This window comes from Sceloporus occidentalis, unplaced genomic scaffold (assembly GCF_023333645.1).
Source record: "Sceloporus occidentalis isolate IW3139 unplaced genomic scaffold, rSceOcc1.0.p SCAF_1, whole genome shotgun sequence".
NCBI classification, from domain to species: Eukaryota; Metazoa; Chordata; class Lepidosauria; order Squamata; family Phrynosomatidae; genus Sceloporus; species Sceloporus occidentalis.
Window position 1 is genome coordinate 170,686,533 of NW_028316981.1, and position 23,315 is coordinate 170,709,847.

The 23,315-nt window shown below is 43.1% G+C and overlaps 1 protein-coding gene across 2 annotated transcripts in view; it reads right to left on the reverse strand.

Annotated features, from left to right (window-relative positions):
- LOC149322725 (kinesin heavy chain) overlaps positions 1–23,315 on the reverse strand; it is a 73,017-nt gene that overhangs the window by 12,875 nt on the left and 36,827 nt on the right. For both annotated transcript variants that reach the window (XM_089482200.1, XM_089482193.1), the window contains exons 8-20: positions 20,881–21,005; positions 19,626–19,730; positions 16,714–16,862; positions 15,013–15,161; positions 12,628–12,803; positions 11,817–11,885; positions 11,048–11,254; positions 9,578–9,724; positions 8,022–8,210; positions 7,062–7,179; positions 4,382–4,440; positions 3,137–3,246; positions 1,354–1,455 (exon numbers count right to left, since the gene is read on the reverse strand). In XM_089482200.1, the coding sequence (XP_089338326.1) occupies positions 1,354–1,455; positions 3,137–3,246; positions 4,382–4,440; positions 7,062–7,179; positions 8,022–8,210; positions 9,578–9,724; positions 11,048–11,254; positions 11,817–11,885; positions 12,628–12,803; positions 15,013–15,161; positions 16,714–16,862; positions 19,626–19,730; positions 20,881–21,005 (1,705 nt within the window). The remainder of the gene's footprint in view (positions 1–1,353; positions 1,456–3,136; positions 3,247–4,381; positions 4,441–7,061; positions 7,180–8,021; positions 8,211–9,577; positions 9,725–11,047; positions 11,255–11,816; positions 11,886–12,627; positions 12,804–15,012; positions 15,162–16,713; positions 16,863–19,625; positions 19,731–20,880; positions 21,006–23,315) is intronic.

Genomic DNA, 23,315 nt, shown 5'->3' on the forward strand with positions numbered 1-23,315 from the left:
GCTACAGTTTTAGAATATTTTTGAACTCTGCTCAGAGTAGAAGCCCCATGTGGGCCTGAAAAGGAGCATAAATAAGAATATGACATATTCTGTGCTTGAGTAATTTCCAATAGAGGCTGCTGCAGGGGGAGGAGTGAAGGACAGATGAAGTGCAGTGATTTGGGAGTACAAGGTCTTGTGTATCCTGGCTTGGGCCCAGGATACCTGAAGGACCGCCTCTCCCCATACATTCCGCCCCGCACCCTCAGAACTTCTGGGCAGCAATTACTTAGGGTCCCTGGGGCCAAACTCTCCTCTACTATGAGGAGGACATACTCCATCGTCGCCCCGACCCTTTGGAACACGCTGCCCACAGAACTCCGCTCGGCCACCTCCCTGGCCCAGTTTAGAAGGGATTTAAAAACCCTTCTATTTCAAACTGCATTCCCCGAGTGAAGTCCTAGATGACCTCCCTCTCTCCGCTGACGGCAAGACGGACGGCTGACCGGGGGTTTTTATATTGTTTTTAATCTGTTTCATTGTATGTATTGTTTTTACTGTGTTGTTCACCGCCCTGATCAATGGAAGGGCGGTATATAAATAAAAGTTTTATTATTATTTATTATTATTATTATTTATGCCAGCTCCTTAAAACTGGGTGTTTCTCAGTGCTGGAATGTCAGTGCTCAGGGGAAAAGAGGCAGCTCTGTACCTCTACATTTTGGAATTACTCTGTAATAGTGTCAGGAGCAGGAAGATGAAAAAGCTAGATAGCATAATTTTGCAGGGGAAGAGAAATAGAAAGGGGATTCTGACTTAGTTGCATAGCTTTGATATGCAAGCTGACATTTCTAGTCACAACTTCAATGGCTGCATCCACAATGGAGGAATAACCCAGTTTGGCAGCGCTTTAACTCTTTTCTGGCTCAAGGCTATGGAATTCTGGGAGTTGGAGTTTGTTGTAGGCCCAGAGCAGAGCGGAGTGTGGATGCAGCCAATGTTAAGGTCTCTCCCATCATTAGCTTTTTTAAACTGAAGATGCTGGCAACTGAACCAAAAATCTTCTGTATGAAAAACATTTGTTTTACCCTTAAGCTACAGTCACTTCTTTGTACTAGGTACTAGGTAGAGTTAGTCTATACCAAATACAGGAAATATGTAGCCTGAAACAGAAGTTGTTGGACTGCAACTCTCAGCAGCACAGCCAGTGATGAGGGATCATGGAAGCAGAGATCCAACAACCTCTGGATGGCCACATGTTCCCCTTTCCTGGTCTTTTTAGAGAAGCTTGTTCTCAGAACCACCCTCCTGTTTATCTTGTGATCACTAAAAGAATGGGAAAAGGAAAGGGGAAAGAGGGAGGGTCTCTCTCACGTCAGCTCCTGAAGCTTCTGCGATTTCTCTTGTTCCTCACTCTTGAGTTTTTCATAGTCAGCACGGAGTTTCTCGAGTTCAAGCTCCAACTTCTGATTCAAGCTAGGCATGGACAGAATATGGAAATAAGCAGAGATGCTAACAGAGAGGGTCAGCAGTCATGCCTATTGATTAACATGCTTCCTCATCAGCTTTACCCCGCAGGGTGAAAGCTACATGGCAAGCCAAGGTTAAGCACTCTGGATGAGGAGGCAAAAGCAACTTAGTACGTTATATAGTCCTTGAGAGTCCCCTTCCCAAGATACTGCACGCAGTTTGATACAACTGTGACTCTAGCTTTTCAGTCATATTCATATTTCACTCTTCCTCCAACAATCTCAGGGTGACATACACGGCTCTCTGCCTCTTTGCTTTATCCTCACAACAGCCATGCTGAGTAACTGGAGCAGGGTCACCACATGAGCTTTGTGGCTCAGTGAGTAATAGAACCTGGATCTATTAAGTCTACATCCCCCGCTTCATCAAACACTGATTTAAACTTGGTTTTGCACATATTTGGGAGGGCTTTGGGTATGATTTTTAGATGATTTTCACCAGAGGATCATAGCAAAAAAAAAAACTTTTAAAATTTGGGAGGATTGAGGGAGTTAAGATTAAGGGACTAGTAGAGGCTTCAGGGGCCACAGAAGTGGGGTCCAGGAGCCACATGTGACCCATGGCTTGCACTTGGCCCACTGCTGCTCTAAACCAAGAATGGGGAACCTCTTTTAACCTGAGGGTTGCATTCTGTGTCAAGGTTCTTGGGTGACACATTCCAGTGATGAATGGGACCCAGCATATTTTATTTTAAAACTCAGAGACATAATTTGGAATATCAATCTAGATGTGTTAATCTGGAATATCAATACACAAAGGGATCTTGTGGTACCTCTCAAACTAACTGTATGAAAGAAATAGCATAAACTTTAATAGACCTGGTCTACAAAAGCTGCAACTTCTTTTGCACGATTAGTCTCAAAAGTGCTTTAAGATCCCTTGCCTTAAAACTGTTACTGTTAGCAATTAAATTTTCAGAGAGATCATTTTGAACTTTTAGAATGGGGGAGAACAGCTAGGAAATCACCAAATCATGGTTTCATGGGGAAGGGGGTATGTCCATTTGGAGAACCCCAGAGAGCCAAGTTGGTGGGAGGATATATTTGGCCCCAAGGCCTGGGGTAGCCTATCCCTGCTCTAAACTGGCTCTGATGCACTCTGCTATGATGTGGGATGCTATCCATCCACAGTACTGAAATAAGATTCAACTGGCCCTCTGGTCAGGTTCTTATGCAGACTGGTGGAGAGGCACCTTCTTGTCCACCTCAAGCCACAAATACCTTGGGCCTGGCATGGGTCACTGTGCTGCTGCTCTGTGCCAGAGTACACTGTCTGTAACCCAAGAAATGCTTTTGCCTTATTTTGGTTCCATATTTGTTCCTGGTTCCCATTCCAAATAAGCACTTTGACTACTGCTGCTGCCTTTTCTCTTCCTCTACCTCCTCCTCTTATCCTGCTTCTCCTCATCTTCACATAAGCCCAGATCCTTCAAGCCTGACCCCAGTTCCAGCCCACACCAGCATCCCACAACTTTAGCAAGTAAGGTGTTGTCAGTAAGCCCAGCCTCCTCTCAAACCCAGCACAGCAGGTTTCATGAGAGACCCTTCCTTTCCCTGCCCCCTGGTGAATCACACAATCCAACTCTTGGGAGACAACTTGGACTACCATCAGCTTTAGGATGACTCACTCCTTGAGCTCATCGATGATCTTCTGCTTCTGGTTGATCTCATCACGCAGCCGTGCCAGCTGCTTGTGGTGGGCCTCACGATGACTCTCCAGTTGCAGTTCAAGGGCCTTCTGTGTAACAGGGATGAAATCATTCAGAAACATAGACAGAGTCCCCAGGATTCCTCAAATGGCAGCATATCTTGAATACTCTCCACAAGTACCTTTATTACTGTCTACCTGCACTATATTTCCTTCAGAAAGTCAGCATATTCCTGCTCTGTCTTCTGCTTCAGTTCCCATTTGATTTGTTCGTTTAACTTTGTGGTACTCTTCTAAGAGTAGGGATGGCCTCATCATTAGGCAGAATAAGGCAGCTGCCTCAGGTAGAAGATCCTGTGAAGCTGGAAATGGTGCGGAGATATTTGGGGGGGGGGGGAAGCAGTATGTATATTGCACAGCCTGTTCTGCACCCCCTCAGCTCACCTTTGGTCCTTACAAGCAGTGAAGCAGCCAGCATTGAAGTAAAATTCACCACTTGTCTGGTAGCTTGTGTACAGGGAATTGTGCTGGAGGGGTATTTTATGCATGAAAACATCTTGAGCTGGCCCTGCCTAGGATATACACATCTAGCAGCCCTACACTCTCTTGGTGTTCTTTGACTATTTGGAACTTCTGGTTGGAATGGCAGTCTGATAAGACATTTCCCCAGACTGTTTATCAGCTTAGCTCCTTTCTGCTGAGAATTGCCTAGGGGCAAATCCATTGCTCAAGAGCAGAGGAGGGGAAGATGTAGTAGCCACCCAGGTATTGTTTGGACTACCACTCCATATATCCCTCACTACTGACTATGCTTGCTAGGTTTGATGGGACTTGCAGTCCAACATCTGAAGGACCACTGCATGTTCTCCACTTTTGTTCAAGAGGGAGATGCTTTCTTCATGTATGGGAGGGTTCCCCTAGTGGTAAACAGAGCCCTGGTGGCGCAGTGGTTAAATGCCTGTACTGAAGCCATTCACTCAAAACCACAAGGATGCGAGTTCAAGACCAGCAAAAGGGCCCAAGCTAGACTCAGGCTTCCATCCTTCCGAGGTCGCTAAAATGAGTACCCAGACTGTTGGGGGCAAATTAGCTTACTTGCTAATTAGCTTACTTGCTGTTCACCGCTATGATCTTTGGAATAGCGGTATATAAATAAACAAATTATTATTATTATTATTATTATTATTATTATTATTATTAGGCACATCAAGGACTCCCTACTTACTTTGACTTCATCCGTATCTTGGATCAGGTCCTGCTCCTTGCCCACTTCATGCACAGTTTCTGTGGGAGAGACGTAGAAGAATCCATGAGGGGAGGCTGAAGTTCAACAGAGATCTCAGTCCAGGTCTAGAATACCTGAGTTGAAATTTCATCCTCCTTATCTTGATTTATCATGTGGCCTCCTAAGCAAATTTTTAACACAGGTGGTATGTAACCCTGTGCTCTCCAATGTTTTGGACTACAACTCTCATAACCCCTGGCTATTGTCCAGATGGGATTTGTAGCAACAACATCTGAAGGGCACCAAATCAACAAGAGCCTAATGAATGCTGACATGCATTCAGTTATAGTAATATTAATTGGGAACTTACAGATAACATCCAGCGTATGAATCTATTTTTTCAGCTACCCAGGGAGATGACACAGAAACTGAAGCCTGCAGCAAGAGCATCATGCCTCCATCAAGCTATATGCACAACCAAAGGCTGGTTCCCAGGGGTGGCAGAGAAATGCAACATCCCTTCACTCAAAGCTTGGAAAAGTTAGTTGGTTGGACTACAACTCCCAGCATCCCTCAGCCCCAACAGTCAGTGGCCATGGTGAATGAAGGATTCTGAGAGTTATAATCTCAAAATGTAACTTTTCCTCGATCCTTCTTCCTTTTCCTCCTTTGACTGCAGTTATTCAAGAGCAGTGTGGATGGTGGAGTTTTTATTTTTTAACTCTCAAGGTAGGTGTGTTTTTTTTCCTTTTCTTTTTTAAGGAGTGTGATAAGGATTATATATGGGCAAACAAGCCTACAACAGACCTAACTAGGATCAGGTTTCCAAATAGTCTCTCTGGACAACCTTGGCACTAGCCAATGGGAGCTAAGCCAGGAAACGGTGGGGGATGCTCCCAGGAGTGAGTATATAAGAGGAAGGAGCAGGTTTGAAAGGGGTTGATCGTTATTGTGCCTGAGAGGTGAAGAGCCATTGAAACTAGGTTAGGCTGCTGTGAAGGCAGTTAGGGTTTTAGGTACCCAAGAAAGGGACAAAGAGTGTCCTTAATTAAATTGTTTTAGTGTCCTATGGGAGACATAGTGTTTGGTGATTAGTGGAGTCACGGGTAACCAGGAGGATTATAAAATACAAAATTTTAATAATGGTTATGTGAGAACTTAGTGGCAAAACTGATGGCCCCGAAATGGTGGCTTGATGCCACCCCTTTCAGTACTGGATCAGGTCTGCAGCAACCGCACACCGTGGGCCCAATCCAGCACCTTGCCGGCTCTACAAAATGCCACTCCTTTTTAGAGCAGCAAAAAGCCGCACTTACCACTCTGGCGGTGGCTTTTCCGAGTTTCTTTGGCGCAGTATGTCTAACTACTACACCAAAGAAATAGTGTGACACTACCTGCCATGCAGTCAAGCAGGCAGCATGACGCCAGCATCGGGGCGAAGTCGGGTTGGGCGGCTGCCATGCCCCCACTCCACCCCGATGCCAGTGTTTATCGCCGGTCTTTTTAGCGCCTTAGTCTGCAAGGGAACATATATAAAGCTATAAAGAAACAATTACAAAGACAAGCTAAAGAAACTGTCAAAGTGTGTAACTAATAAAATATTTATACACCGTATCCATTGTGAACACCATCCACTAAAAGAGATAATGTATTTAGCCTGACTTGTAAATCAATTTATTACTTTGTTTCAACAAGCTGCTGTGTGAAGTGATTTCAGAAACACATTAAAAACGCTATCAACATTGAGAAAAGTTTGGGGCACATTAGATAGTGGGTGTGTGGCTGTCAAATAATAGTTGGCGCCAAGCTGGGGGGAAATTTGAAACCCAGAGTGCTGGCATCTAAAGAGAGTTATAGTGCAGGAGACACTTAAGAGAGTCCCGTCTTTGAGTGTCATTGGTGGCAGCGGTGGCACAAGGTGAAAAGGAATGAAAGGTTTTAAGAAATTTTGGCAGTGTCACGTTATTGCCATGACATTCTGCAACCAACTCTACCGACATGTTCTACAACAGAGATAAAACTGTAGCATAAGCGAAGCTGGGTCCGCATGGACCAGAATACCCCAGGAGCTACTCAGACAGGGTGACCAGTCATCCTCCTTTTCCAGAACATGTCCTACATTTTCCAGAACATGTCCTACATTTTGGCCTTCTGTCCAGGAGGAATTCCAAAATGTCCTCCATTTTGAGAATGACTAAGAAATATGCATTTACATTTATGTTAATGTTTTTAGCTTTCATTTTGTAATGCCTGATATTTTTTTTGAATGTCCTACAGATTGTAGTGCTTTGTCCTCCTGGCACTGCCACCACTGGCACAAGTCACTCACTCAGGTCAGAACAAGGCATCTAGCATGGATCACATGGCTGGGTGCCTCATTTTGACCTCAGCATGAGTGGCTTGCACCAGTGGTTGCAGTGCCGCTGGTGGGGTGCGTTTTAAATAGCCACTTGGTGTCACAACGGAGGGCTCCAGGTCTTCTAGGAAGGTCCAGAGCAAACGCCATTTTAAGGGAGGGTATATGGTGGATTTAGTGCTGACCTGGCCAGACATCCTCCAGATAGTTCACACCAGAACTAGGGACTGGCCCTGCAACATTAGGAATACTCACTGTGGGAACTGAGGAGAGGACATATCATTTGGCCCATGCAGATGGGGGCCTATAATCAGGGACACATACCTTGGGCCTGTAATTTAGCCAGTTCTTCACTCAGAGCATCATAGGACTCCTCCAGGTTCCGTTTCTTCAGCTCCACGCTCTGCATGTACTCCGTGAGTGAACGGATCTTTGCCTCATGCTGTGATGGAAGATGGAGGAGGAGAACAGCAAGCAAATCAGAGATCCCTTTGATGGGCATCATCTTATTCCCAGACTCACTGTCAGTGGACTCTTCAGAGTTACCATTCATTCTCAAGCACAAACTGTTCCCTCTCCTCACTTCAGGATCTCTGAACTAGAACTGGAAGAAGAAACCCAGGAACCAGCAACCTCATATGTTTACACTCAGGACCATAGAATACTCTTAACTGTAGCCTTTCTCTAGATGTGCAAAGGGATCTTACAGGACTTTGAGACTAACTGAAATAAAGAAGCTGGTAGCATGAGCTTTTGTAGATTTCAGTCTACTTCCACAGATGCATTAGGACTATGATGTGGTGGACTCCAAAATTCATAATCCTGAGTCTACATGGGCCTATTGACCTGGATGATGGGAAATCTACTGTAACAACATCCAGAAGATATCACATGATGGGAAGCTGCTCAAAAACATGGGTGTGCATAGGCCATTTTGATCCCCTGGAAAATGCAACCTCCCCTCAATCAGAGCATGGAAAAAATAACTTTTGGGGCTACAATTCCTAGCATCCCTCAGTTGACGTGGTCATTGGCCATGCTGGCTGGAGGATTCTGGGAACTGTAGCCTAAAACATATTTCCACCTGAACTTCTTCTCCCCTTGCACCTTTGACTAGGCTGAAACCAAGTCTCAGTGAAGGTAAAGGGAATTTTCCCCCATCTTGCAAGTTGCTAAGTTTTTTGTTTTGTTTTCCATATGGGCTATGTCTGAAACACCCCTTCCCCAAACTCTACAGCAAACTCCTTTCTTCATGATATACATCTTTGCTCCCACATGGCTAACCTGAGAAATGAGGAGCTGACAGGAAGACAGTTCCCGCCCGGTCACCTCCATCTTGCGGTGACATTCGACTTGTAGGCCCTCCAGTTGCCGGCAGCGCTTCACAACTGACTTCACTTCCGATTTTATCTTGCTGATGTAGAGCCGGGCAACAGTGAATTCCTCCTCAATGGCGCCACTAATTTCTACTGGCTGGGGATTTTTAAAAAGTAGGATAAGTGGGGATATATCTTGGACATGGAGTCCAGCTGCATGGCACTTACAAGCAGAATTATTTACAATAATAGAACCACATTTGCTTTTTCATCTTGAGCTCCCAACTCTTTTCGCCATTTTTTACAGTAAAGGTTGGCGGGGGGGGGGGGGGAACTATGTCTATTTAAATGTTGATGAACTAACACTTCTATCATGCCTCACTACTAGTCCATCTAAAGAAGGGTGATGGGAACTTTTCAACACCATCAGGATGGCCACAAGTTCCCCTGTCCCCTTTTACAGAGAATCTCAGCCAAACCATTAGTTTATGATATCTTGTGAACTGTCTTTCCATATTAGAAACAGAAAAGAAGCTTCACATGTAGCTTCCCTGTCCAGATATCACACTAAGAGACTATACATTATACCTTTGTCTTGCCATGTTTTTGAAAAGAGAGTACTGAAAAGCATGTCAAAGGCAGAAAAAACTAATGAGACACGCTTCACATGCTCTGAGATGGTCAATGTTTATTTGGTTGTTTTTTTTTTAAAGCCCAACACATTTCAGCAGGACAGGACAACACTCAATTGGTACTGATTTCAATATATATCATTAGCTATTCCTTTCCAAGGACTATCTGAAATTATTTAAATACTGTAGAATCTGTTCTTTTTATACTCAGTGTTCCTGTGTTTTGGAGAGTGTTCTCAACTCCAGTGATTTTTGTGAATCATTGGCACAAGTCACTCACTAATGTATTTCTATGTGATTTTATGAGTTATAGTTAATTGAGTGTGGTCCTGTCTTTTTAATACCTATAATATATATGTATTTGTGTTTGTTTCCAGACCCTGAAAAAGGCCTTTTCTTATTGAGGTTGAAACGTATTGGGCTTTTTAAAAAAACCTGAATAAACAGTTGACCGTTTCAGAGCACATGGAGCTTGTCTCATGTTTTTAGACAGAGGCAAAACTGGAAAGGGCTCAAATGACTGTGCCAACTGTTACTAAAGCAGGGAAATGGGATTTTGTCCGTCAACAAAGATGATCTGCAGAGCACACACAGCCCTCAAGACAATCTTTTGGGGGGGCTTGGCTTCCCCCCAACAATGCTGCCAAAATTTGGTGGCAACCTGTGCTCCAGAAATTTAGTGGCAAAGAAAAAAAGGGAAAAAATCCTTTAAAACATACAGGTAATGTTTTGGCAGGATGGGGAGTAGTTTGCTGCAAAGGTCTGTCAAGTCTGGTTCATAATTTTGATGAGCCAGTTGGAAGGGGCATATGGCTTGCAGGGGAGAGGAACAGGTCCCCAAACCTGTCAACATAGGCCACCCTACCATACAGCATCACCCTTATTTTCTTACCAGCTTGATCTCGCCATTGCCCACGATGACACTGAACTCACTCAGATCCTTCATGAGGCCATTGAGTACCTCAGCAATGCGCTTGCGCTGATGTCCACTGAACTCCTGGAGCCTCTGCAATTCTGATTCCAAAGACAGCATGGTGGCCTGCAAGGAGAGAGGTTCACATAACTAAGCCACCTGAACAGAGAGGCTCTTCATGTTTTAATTTTTTCTTTACAAAGACATACACCACTGTTTTTGTCTGGGTGAAAAGAACTATGCATCCCTTCCAGTTTTATTCTTCAGAGTAGATCAGGTTCTGCAAACTCAAGTCTCGGAGGGAAATATAATACCATACTACAGTCAGCCCTTCCTGTCCATGGATATTTTACTCATGGATTCATGCATCCACAGCTTGGAAATATTTTTAAAATATATAAATTCCAAAATGCAAACCTTGATTTTGCCATTTTATGTAAGGGACACTATTTTACTATGCCACTGTATTTAAAAAAATTTAAAAAGTGATTTGAGCATCCACGAATTCTGATATCCACGGGGGTTTCTTCAGTCAAACCCCAGAAGATACCAATGGCCCACTGTACTATGCCTACAGCATCCTTTTAGGTCAACATTCTCTAGCAAGTTCTCAATTAACAAATTTGAAGGCCAAGCAATGGCACTGAAAACAGGTTCTAGGCTCCTGACTGCACTTGGCTCTGAATGGAAGGCTCTGAACTCTGAACTCTGCTTCCAGCAGAGGAAAATGAGATGAGAACAGGGCCATTCCAGAAGCCCTGCTAAAAGACTGTTTACTTTATTCTTCTTCCCTCCCCATGTCTTTTTTTTCTTTGCTGATGTGTCTTTTTTAGATTATAAGCCTTCAAGCAAGGACTGTCCTGTTTTTATCAATTGTATGTAAGTCACTCTGGGTACCTAGGGAACTAGTTTGTACTGGCTAAACAGAAGTAGCAGTAATATGCCACACAAACATGATTAAATTTGCACCAAGAAAAACTGAATTCTGTTTGCATAAATTATGCAAACCAGCCTTCCATTTCTCAGTTTCTTTTGAATAATTTATTCTGCATTTTCTATTATTTTGCATAATTTATACTACAGTTATAGGTGGTAGGGATAAAGCGCTATGTAGTGATCTGAACTGTGTCCCCACCACAGGAATTGTTGTTCAGCTATCCTGCTAGTTCCAGAGATTGCAGCCGATGCTGGTCACATATTTTCAAGCATACCTTTGCATCCACAAGGGCTAGACATTTCCCCTTTTAACAAGAAGAAAGCATATATTCTCAGGAAGCTGAAATATGCATCCACAGTCTAGAGACTGTGTACTTTTCTGATGGCTTTGCAGAATGGCGGCACATAGATAAGCCTGCTTTTAGAGACTAAACCAAAATACAGTCTGGCTCCGATCCTCTTCTACTGACCCAAAGTATCCCTTACTAACCCTTGGAAGTACCCAGTACTTACCACCTTCTGGGACAGCTCATCCACCAACAACTGATTCTGCTGGCTTTTTTCTTCCACTTCCTGTGATTTCTGATCATAGTTGACAGCCAGTTCCTCCAGAGCCTGGAGCACCTCCTTCACCTCTTCCTTGGCAGAATCATTCTCTGACTGCAGGTGGCTTAGCTCTCGCTGCACCTTTTCATTGTCCCCACGTGTTGACATTAGCAGCTGAAGGGGAAGAGGAACAGTGATGCCAGGTAAGAACATGCCAAATATATATATATAAGTTGAGTGAGAAAGGGAAAGAACTGATGATATAGAAAGAGGCAGGAGCCAGAACCAAATTAGGCAGTGTGCTGAGTGAGAGCAATTAAGTGGTCAGAGCATCAGATATGGACCAGGGAGATCCAGATCTAAATTCCCAGTCAGCCATGAACCTCAGGGGATGACCAAAGGCCTGTCACCATCTCTCAGCCTGACTTCCTTCACAGGGTTATTGTGAAGATAAACTGGTGGATGGAGAATCGTTTAGGATACCATGAAATCCTGGAAGGAAAGGCTGAATTTGAAACAGGGATGGGTGATGTGTTTACATTGATTAGATCAGCTGGGAGTTGTAGCCCAACAACATCTGGATGGTTGCATGATTCCTATCTGGATTAGTATGAATTAAAAAGGAAATAGTGGGGTGGCGGGGGAGAGAAGGAGGGATGGCACACAAGGATGTATGCTCATGAATGTACCCCATGCACAAAAAACTACTCTTGCAAAAAGACACAATATTGCCCACCTCCTCCTGGTCCAGCATCTGCTGCTTGAGCTTCTCCATCAGTTGGCTCTGCTGATTAATTTCATCATCCTGGATGAAAAGAAAATACTTCAGCATTAATAATAATAATAATAATAATAATAATAATAATTTATTTATGCCCCGCTCTTCAGCCAAGGCTATCTGGGGAAAGATTTTTAGACACAGAAGGTACAGAGGGTGGAGATCAGGACTAGCACAAGATATTTTTTAACCCATACTCTTCCAGCAAGATTATCCAAGTGATTTTAAAATTGTGAATTTTAAATGACAAATTTTATATGTGGATTGTTTTAATATATGCACATCTTATTTGTCCTTGTGTGTTTTAACCAATATGTTTTAACTGATGTTGTGTGTTTGTTAATTGTTGTTGGCCCCCACCTCGATCCATGGGGAGAGGTGGGTAAGAAACTGTTGTTGTTGTTGTTGTTGTTGTTGTTGTTTTGCTGAGGCAAAGGACAAGTTGGTGCCACCACATCCATCCCAAGCAATTAAAACGTAGTTCAACATTGGAAACAGGACAAGTGGCTGCACCACAGGCAGGCAATGGGCAGTGTATCAGAAGTTGTTAAACTAAAACTTAAATCATGTCTCATCAACATAATGAGAAGACTGACTCATATTATTTCTGTCCGATAACATATGGAAGTTGACATGTTTCCCCACTCTGATCTATCTAATGTTAGGGCCAGAATGGGATGAGAATAGTATATTATCAGCATTACTGAAAAGGGGATGGAGAGTGGAAGCTCACCCCAAGGTGGGCTAGAGGGCAAGGAAGTGCAGTTACCTTGTCATCAAGCTGCTTGTAGAGTTTACGGATCTCTTCCTCATATTTGTGCCGCTCCTCATCTGAGATCCGGATGACAATGGAGGAGTTGTTATCATTAATAGGTGTCTCATCACAGGTGTCAGGCACCACTTTCTCATCGTCACTCAGCTGCTCTGTTTCTGGGACATTCTCACCTAATAAACATTTACATAGCAGGACAGGAATAGATCAGCTGCCTTTGCTCACTCATCTTGCTCACAGTCATCCTTGACTGAATCATGGTTACTCTGATGAAGGCAACTCCAGTGACAGATCAGGGTGCGGGTTACTTGACAAAAAATACTTCCTTCTCTCCTGCCCTAGAAATGTGAGGCTGTATTCTATGATTCCCAAGGATTCTGGTTTCAGGAAAAGTCACTCCCTCTTTTTTATTGCTACCAATTACTGTGGTTCAGCTCTATATTGGTTATAGGAGCCCTGGTGGCACAGTGGTTAAGTGCTGGTACTGCAGCCACAAGGTTGTGAGTTCGATCTTAGGGGCTCCAAGGTCCACTCAGTCTTCCATCCTTTTGTAGGTCAGTAAAATGAATACCCAGCTTGTTGAGGGAAATTGGCTTACAGATTGTAAACCGCTTAGAGAGTGCTAAGTTCACTGATAAGCGGTATAAAAATGTAAATGCTAATATCTGAGAAAAACTAGTGTATAAGAACACAAGAAAATCCATGCTAGATCAGACCAAAGGCCTATCTAGTCCATCATTCTGTCCCCAAAGTCAGTTCTCTGTTGGTAGCCCACCAAAATGACGTAATAATAATAATAATAATAATAAAGAAAAGTTTTATTTTTACTCTGCCTCTGTCATGGAGACAGTCAAGGCAAGCAATAGAAACTTCCTAATAATTCTCCCCAGCAAGTGGTAGATAGAGGCAGACTGCCTTGGGTACAGGTGCAAATCAGAATTGGCAGGGGACAGAAGGGAAACTGGTACTGGGTCCAGGGTGTCCAAAAGGGAGAATGAAACTTTACTACATTGCATATGTTTTTTCCTTTCTTAGTAGTGTCGTTATTTGCTCATTTCACATCCATTGTAAAATTTAAAAGTGAATTTAAAAGACAATAGTAACAATATAAAAAATCTGTATTTACAAAATACTATAGATTTTTAGCTGGTCCACACTTGCTTCAAGAGAGAGCAGGACTGAGACCTAAGTAAAGGAAAACATGCAGGTAAGCAAAGGGACACTGTAGCACCAGCAAGTTGGCAGAAGGGGTAAGGAGGTAGCATTGGAAGAAGCCGCACGTAAAACACAAGACCATTGGCTAAAATGGTGGCATCTGAAAACAAAGACCTACTGGTGCTCAATGAATTGTGGTCGCCACTGCCTTGAGCAAAAGGAGAGGGAGAAACAGCATTGTTTCCACTTCCATAGTCCTGGTGAGCAGCGCTTCCAGTTCCTCACCAACATCTCCTGGCTATCTGGATTGGTTCCCAAGGGGCCTGGGATGCAAGAGGAGGGAGCCTCTGGGTGTGAGGTAAAGTGAAATTGGGCAGGTGGCTTGGGGGGAGGGTGTTCGTTGTGGATAGCAGCAACTATGTGTTCCCCCTCCGCACAAAGAGTACAGTGGTCTTGAGGGAAGAAGCAAACTTCTGGGAGCTAAAAAAATATTCTCTGGAGCTCTTGGTAGCCCTAGAGGCTAGTACATGTTATCTAACAGCCACATCTTCCATGTGAAGACTCTGCAGTCCTCACAAGTGAACCTAATATCACAGGAGGATTCCCATCTGAAACTTTCTCTTGGATTCTACCTTTCTTGAAGTTGTCAGTCATATCTGTAGTAGCTGTTCAGTGCTTGGTCCATGACACACCGTAAACCACACTGAAGAAAACTGACTTCACTGCACCATGCACCTACCTGGCAACTACCTACATTCAAAGTTACACAAAGCAACATTGGCTTAAGGGGGCACATTGACCCATTCACTTCTACTTGGCAAAAATTAGTAGTCACTGCCTCTGGATTCAGATGTGGTCACAATTTTTGCCCAGAAACACAAAAACATGTTTAACTGACACCCGCTCCCAACCATCTTTTGCCTTCACAATGGTTTTCAAATTAATGGTTAATGATGAGGAAATGTAAAATTCTGTTTCAAAAGGCAGAAACGTCAGTCAAGAACAAGCTCATTTGTCCCAGAGGATACCTCCTACTCCGCCTACCTGTGGTGGAGACAGATGGAGATGTATTCATTGCAAATCCCACTACACTTGGAGAGAGAAGGAAAGAAAGATAGTATGTGTGTATGCGAGAAAGAGAGAGAGAGAAAGAGAGAGTGCAAACGGGAGAGGATTCAATGACAATCCAAACATGGTCTCTCTTCTGGCTGTCATATCCTGGCTCACCATTGCGCCAGCGGCCTAGTTCAGCTTCCAGCTTGGCAATTGTCTCCTTCAGGACCTTGTTCTTCTCCTTCTCCTTCTCAAACTTCTTCTTCCACTGCTCTGCTGTCAACTCCAGATTCACTGATGCTGTATTCTTGATTGTCTTGGCCCTAAAATGGCAGAGGGTTAAAAGGAGGAGTCTTTCAATGCTCCTGACTTGGACTGAAGGAGTGGCCATCTTTGCCTACCATTTTCAATGAACAGCCCAGAAACTAATAGGCAGCCAGTGCAGGGACTTCAAGACCGGTGTTATATGGTCATTCCTAGAAGTTCCCATGATCACAGAGTTTTAAAGTGCAACAGAAAAACAGATTCAGAGCCCTTGGTATCCACTGAGATTTAGTTCCATAACCCTCGTAGATACCAAAATCAGTAGATGCTCAAGTAAAATAGTGTCCTTATAGAAAATGGCAAAATCATTTGGATTATTTATTTATTTATTTATTTATTGGAATATTTTCAAGCCATTGGTGATTGAATCTGTGGATGCAGAATCCATTTATATAATGGCCGACTATTCTTGTTCTCTGACCCTCTAAGGCTCTATGTATACTGCAAACATTTACTGATTTTATACAAAATTAACCACCAAGGCCTCCCACAAAAAGAAAATCTTGAAAACTTCAACAGAGTAGTCTACAGAGCCAAAACAGACATCCCTTTTGTGCCGCCTCCCAGGCGGCTTGAGAGTGCAGTGTTTACATGTTGCATGCTCCCAAGCCGCCCAGAAGCCACCTGGCTGTTTACATGGGGGCAGCTTCCAAGTGCTCCAGCAGCGCAGTGTTTATAGGCCACACACCACTGGAGCACCTTAAAGCCAGCTTTTGGTCGCAGCATGGTGGAAAAGCCAGCTTTTTGCCGGTCCAAAAAGGAGCAGCCCAAAAAGAAGCGGCTCTTTGCCACTCCTTTTTCGGCCAGTAAAAAGGTGGATTGGAGCCACAGTGTGTGTTTGCCATAGCCCCAATCCTGCTTCAAAAGGGGCTGTTTGAAGCCACCCCCTTGGGGCAGTCTGTGTCACCTCTGTAAGAGATTTCTAACCTCACACTCCCATGCACACACACAAATGCCCCAAACAAAATTACAGTTCATATGGTGCTATCTGTAAAGCAGAAAGAATAGGAATGACTGTTAAATCACTTTATCCCCATAGTGGAGCCTAAGTAATTCTCAAGTAATTCCCAACTAAGTTAATTCCCTAATCATGATTTGGCATGTATGTATGTAAGTATTCTACAGTGTGCCCGCATCATACGTGGGCACCCTATACACGGCTTTCAGCTTATGCTGAAAGCCATGTGACAAGGAGAAAATGGCATACATGGAATTTGTCTTATGCGGGGGGAGGTCTGGAATTGATCCCCCATGTAAGACAAGGGCACACTGTATTTATATTCCGCCTTTCTCTTTCCAAGGGACCAAAGCAGCCTACAAATTTTTATATTATATCTTCCCTCCCTCCCTCCCTCCTTCCTTTTTGTTTTATTCTTTAATGATTTTGCCTAGAAAAGACTTGTAAGATTTTTAAAAATGCAACTTTTCAGACATGAACCCCCTTATTAATCTGTTTTACCAGGTCTTTGTCTTTTTCCCTTGTGAAATAACTGCAGCATAACAGCGAACATAACTCAAACAAAAGGACAAGATAAGGTGCAGGTTCATTACCGTTGTCCAAACATGAGAGTAGATTTGGTCTCAGCATCATTATAGCTGGAAGGGGAGCAGCAGATAAACATTGTTGTGCGGCAGTTTCCACCCAGGGAGTCCTGAAGGATGCGGGTCATTTTGCTGTCACGGTAGGGGACATAGCCCTTCTACAGAAGACAACATGTGAGGAAACAAAGGAAACATATTTTTGGCTCATTTAGGTTCATGGCAAAAATGATCTTATCAATTTTATTTATTAATTCTATTTATATCCCATTCTTCATGTAAAGATCTCCGGGTGGCATGCAATAAAATTAACTTGACCAATTTAAAACAATGTAAACAATAAAAATTATTTTGAAAACTTACAAAGATATTAATTGATTTAATAATTTAAGGGAATGTTATTTAAAACCATTTAAAACCATGTGTGTGTGTATGGGCTTCAAGTCGCCTCTCAATTTATGGTGACCCCATGAATTTTATAGGGTATTCTTAGGCAAGGAATCCTCAGAGGTAGTTTTGCCAGTTCCTTCTTCTGAAATATAGCGTACAGCGTTTAGTATATGTTGGCAGTCTCAACAGTGTCAGCTCTGGTACTAACTGGAGCTGATCCTACTTAGCTTCCAAGATCAGATGGGATCTGTATAAAACCATTTAGACCCCAAAGGCTTTAGTAAAAAGTAAAATATTTTTATTTAATTTAAATGACCTTCAGAAGCTCAGAAACATCTTTCTCAGAGAAGAAGGGGAAAAACAGTCTAGTCTGGTTCCCAGGCACATTATGGGTTCTCTTGTCCAAACTGGGTGGGAGAGACCATACTAGCAGACAGAAAATAATCAGTAGGTAGATGCTTTGTAGGCTATATTTCAGAGGATGGGAATGGCAAACCACTTCTAGTCCAAGAAATCTCTATGAAATTTATGGAGTCACTGTAAGTCAATAGACAACATGAAGGCACATACAACAGTACCATTAACATTCATTCAAGATCAATGACAGATTATTTGTTCAACAATCCTGGCCATAGTAGATATTTTAGCCACACCTTCACCCAGGGAGTCCAATTTGCATGCTATGAGTGTCAGACAGTGCTACAGATCTAACTCTTTACTACCCTATGGACCTCACTGCCAATTACTCTCTCACACACCTGAATGTACGTCACAGAGTACCTTAAATACTAGCCTGCTTTGTTTGGCACAGGCTTTCCCATATAGCCATTGCCACATTAACACATGTTAAGGCTCTAAACTGGGATGGGCAACAGCAGCAGATCCAGTGGGCAATTTTCTGCCCCAGGGACCATTCAGGTCATAGATCTGAGCCTGCTTCCTCAGATGCATGCTTTTATTATGCATCCGAGGAAGTAGACTTTAGTCTACAAAAGCTCATGCTGCCAACTTCTTTCTGTCAGTAAGGGGCTGAACAAACCGGCACAATGTGCTAGCTTGGGGGCAGCATGGAGATGTGGCTTTTGGATGATGCCCACCCTGACACAACTCCTAAGCGGGTGTCATGCCACTCACCCAACCAGATGGCGGGGAGCATTGGGATGTTTCTGCGGCACAGTGATTAGACACACATCCCAAAAAGGAGCGGCTGGAAAGATGCCAGGTTGGGGCTGCAGTGTGTGGTTGCCATGCCCTAATCCGGTGTTCATTGTCTTATACTGTTGCCTGTCTTACTGAATCATTTCCTGTATTGCTATGTATTTTATATGTATTATCCTACTATTTCTTAGATTGTACGCCATAGGCAGGTTTACTCTTTTATATTGTTTTTATGTACAGCGCTGTGCAAATCTACAGCGCTATATAAATAAAGAATAATAAGACCACTATTTGATTTAGCTCAATACTGGTGACACTGACTCACAGCAGCTGTCCAGGGTTTTAGACAACAGTCTTTCCCAAATTGACTGTGAAATGCCAAGGACTGATCCTGAGACCTTCTGGATGTAAAATGTGTGCTCTCTCACTGACTTGTTGCCCTGCTGTTGTCCGAAACTCCATTAGAAGTTGGTAGATATGTTATTGTTTGTAGTCCAGTTTTCCTTAACCTTGTGAAATCTCTTAGCACATCTTGGAAATTAGCAAAACTGAAAGCAATGCATTTGGGCTTCTTTTTACTCATCTAATATTTAAAAAATCTGTTGTAAGAGGAAAGACAACCATTAATTCTGTGTAAGCAACACCCACATCACTGCATCCATGCATTTTCACTCTGCCCTAATCTTTGCTGAACAGTAATAGAATTTCTATTGCCAAAGCCTCACAAGCTTTATGCCTTTTTCATGAGTCCAGGGAGTAGAATATTCCTTCTCAGAATTTTGCATCATCACCTTATTTTAAAACTCCTGTTGTTTATCAGTTCATAAAAGCCATGTGTATTATCCTCCAATATTGTAGTTCCCACAGCTGCCTTGCTAAACATCAGTTTAAGGTAACATTCACATGTATATTAACCCATCTGTCTTTCAAATATCCTTGGGCAATAACACCAAGATCTAAAGATAAGAATGCCTAGCTTTTCCTGAATTTTAAAATTTGTTGAATCTTCAGGCTCCACTGAATTTAGATTCTATAGAAACTTTGGCAACAACTGATTTATTTACAGGATTGTACACAACTCCATGGCATGGTTTCTAACAAGACTGCAGCAGGTTTTCTGAGATCTAATTGGCACTGTAGAATTAATGCAGTTTGACACTGCCTTAACTAGCATGGCTCCATCCTATGCAGTCCTGGGATTTGTAGTTCGTTGTGGCGCCAGGGCTCTCTGTCAGAAAAGGCTAAATATCTCACAAAACTACAAATCCCAGAATCCCATAGCATTGAGCCATGGCAGTTAAAGTGGTATTAAACTGCAATATTTCTGCAGTGCAGATTAGACCCTAGTCAATGTCAATGGGGCAGGTAGTGCTTACCGTTCCTTCAGCCAAGGCTGAGATGACATTGCCAAGTGCAGACAGGGACTTGTTGATGTTCTTAGCCTCATCCAGTACAGCACCCTCAGCTCCTGTCTTGCTGACCTGCCAAGAGAAGAAAGAGCTTGATGATATAGTGGAAATCCTAGATGTGGATCTAGAAAAGATTTCTTCCAAACCATATAATCATTGGGGAAAAACAGGCAGAGATAACTTAGAAAGCATGGTGACACACAAGTCTGCAAGCTGCCTCCAAACATCAGAAACTGAAAATTGACACAAATCCCAAAGCAACTCAAGAAACTTTTTTGTAACTAAACAAAAAGACCACTACACCATGAAATCATAATTGTTGTGAGTCAAGAGCTGCCAAGTCTGAACAGACAAATCTGGGCAGCTCACAATCAGCATGTACTAGAAATCATCAGAGTTTGGAAGTGTTATTTTTTTTTAATACAACTCCTGGAACACCCTAGTCATCACGGCCATTGTAGTCTTAAAAGGTAACTTTTCTAAGTAGTAGTTGACAAGGCAGAGATAGAAGAACAAAGTTCTAGTATTTATATCAGCATTTCTGAATCAAGTGTCAGGAAAATATGATGTACTATGGCTCAAATAATTCGATGGACAGAATAGCTACCTGTGGGATTATTGGAGTCCTGTTTTAATATGGCTGAAGGAAACTAGGTCAGTGAAGGCTGTTCTGTACCAGAGCTACTTGAAGTGGTGGTCCTTGGGCCAGTACTGGTCTGTCCGCAAGCCATCAGCTGCCAGTCCACAAAGAGTTTCCAAGAAAGAAAGAAACAATTGTGGCCAATGGGTGCAAATATGGTACTGGTGGTCCCTGACATATGGTGGGGGGAAATAATTCTTAGTTCCCCACATCAGACAACCTGACAAACACTGGTCTATACTATGCTTGGCAAAACCAGAATCTTCATAATACCTGCCAATTGTAGGGGATGGGATTGTGTAATGCTACAGAGAGAGAGAGTGAGTGTGTGTTCAAGGCGCTCTTAGCCCAAGTAGGCTACAATTCTGGGCTCTCTGACAAATAAGACAGGAAAACATGCTGTTTTTGTAAGCTATGGGTTTTGATTAAGAATTGTTTCAAGGCACTGCAAGGAACTTTATGGACTTTTGATGTTGGACAAGTGTTCTTTGTGGAAGAATAGAAGACCCTGCCTGCCTGCCTCCACAACCAATTGAGGAACACCAAATCCTTCCAAATCCACTCTTCCATCCTCCACTGCACCTTCTCACTGCCAGCCAGATCCACCAAGTAAAGCTTCCCACTCAGTTTCTGCTCAGTCTCCATGTTCTCCTGCTTGATGTTGATGAGGAAGATGCTGTGGCTGCGGGAACTGTGCTCATTCATGTCTGCAAAACAGAAAGAGACATGTATGGAGGGAGGGTAGTTTTCTGTGCCCCAAAGATAGGCCCAGGCAACATTTTGTCTTCTCAAGGACTGCTTTGACTTGGAGGTAATCTGTTGAGAGTTGTGTGGCAGTGGTGGGTTGATCTGAAGCAGGGCTGACTCAAGACATTTTACTGCTTGAGGCAAAGGAGAAGATGCTGCCTCTGCCTCATCCCATGTGCAGAAGATGACTGAAATAACAGCTGAAGTTTTTATTCAATACTGATAAAGGGACTGTACTCTTCTCCACACCTGAGATAGCAGGCTATCTTAGATGGTTCAGAACAAGTTTTGTGGCAATAAGAAGGTGGGAATTGCAGGGAGTTCAGGAGAAACAATTCCTCAGCATGTACTGAGGGGATCATCTCACTCTTCCTCATAATAGAGTCAGTCTTTGGCTAAAGCCGGTGGCGGATAGGACCTGAGAGCAAAATTAGCTGAATCCACCCCTTCCTTTCTTTCTTTCTTTTTCCCTCTTTCTCCCAATTGTTCCCCATCCACTGTGAAAGGGATGAGACAGATCATCTCCCCAGAGGCCTGAAGTAATTACTTACAGAGAGCATTTGAAATCAGCCCACATGACATCAGGCTGGGAGACCTACATGGGCTGAGAAACACAGCTTGCTCACCCCTACCCACACGGGAAACCCTAGCCAAAATTTTTGTGCTCTTAATTCAGTTCCATTTAGTACTGCAGAAAACTTAGGGCTCAAACAGACAGGCCAAAATAAAGCTGCTTCGGGTCACTTTGGAGGTATGCTGTTTTAATGACGCGTCCTAAGAGCCTGGAAGTCATGCCAAAGCCACACTCCAGTTCTAAGGACTGGAGCACAGCTTTGATGCAACTTCTGGCCTCTTAAAATGCGTGTGTCATTTAAACAGCATACTTCCAAAGTGACCCAAAGCAGCTTTATTTTGGCCTGTCTGTTAGGGCCCTTAGTCTTCAACCTAGGCGCAAAGCCTATGTAGGCCTAGAGACAGACAATACTGTTGAAGAGGACTGAATAGGGTGTGAGAGAAGTATTGTTCTCCAAGAGGTTTGCAAGCACATTCTGCCTGCCTTTTTCTTTCCTTCCTTCCTTCCTGCCTGCAGTCTCTTAATAACCTGGTTTCAAAGTGCTACAAAACCCTGCAGAGCTATTACACCAGAAGCTATTAAGGAATGAGTGAGCAAACATTACAGGCCACCCAATGGTTCTTTCAGAATTGGAAATGAGATGAATCATATCATATCATTTTCAACTCTCAGAAGGGAGGAACTATTGTCTGTGGCATGAGTTCCTTAAAACCAGAATGAACCAAGCTAAAACAAAAAGGCAGGTGGTGAAAGCAGTAGAGATGTGATTATAAAAATAGCATGTGGGAAGAAGACTACACTGCAACTCTTTTATTTTGACTTTTAAGATCTATACATATATAAGGAGTCTTTAATACAGAAGTGTGTTTGGTCATCATGACAGCCCCTAGCTGAGGCCTGAAGTGACACATTCTGTAGTGTAGTGATAAATTTCAAGTGCAGACTCTTATCAGGACAGTCTCCATAGCAACAAGTCTATGAAATGTTCAAAAGTGTAGGTGGCTATCTTGATCTGAAACAATTTCTAATATATTTTTGTCTCTACCAGGAACAGGGGTTTTAAAAAGCTACCCTGCAAATACTTTTGATTTATAAGAACACATAGCTTGCAACAATACCCAATCGGTGGAAAAATCGGTTCCCTCTTCAGTTACTTGGGAACTGCAGTTTAACTCAGAGAGAATAAAGGCATCTAAGGGGGAATGGTAGGCTATGTCATTGTCCTGGCTAATAAAAAGGTCCTGGGGCTTTCATCCTATGACCCCCAGCCCCACTATACTACTGGGTATGTTCCAAGAATAACAGAATTCCAAGAATCTTCTCATCTTCTGTTTGCAAAGAGTGGTAGGCCACTCTCTAGCCCAGTAGTTCCCAAACTTTGGTCCTTCAGATGTTTTGGGCTTCAACTCCCAGAAGCCCCAACCAGCTTGACCAACTGTCAGGAATTCTTGGAGCTGAAGTCCAAAACATTGGGTGACCAAAGTTTGGGGATCACTGCTCTAGCTTAGGCATGAATCACAAGAAACTGAAATAGCACATGTTGTCTCTAGGGGGCAGCAAAATTGTTGTCCATAACATGCAACTTCACTGTTGGCTTAGAGATCCACGTGTGTGTGTGTGTGTGTGTGTGTGTGTGTGTGTGTGTGTGTGTATTTCAGCTGTAAGAATACTGCTGTTGCAGAAAGCTCTTCCTACC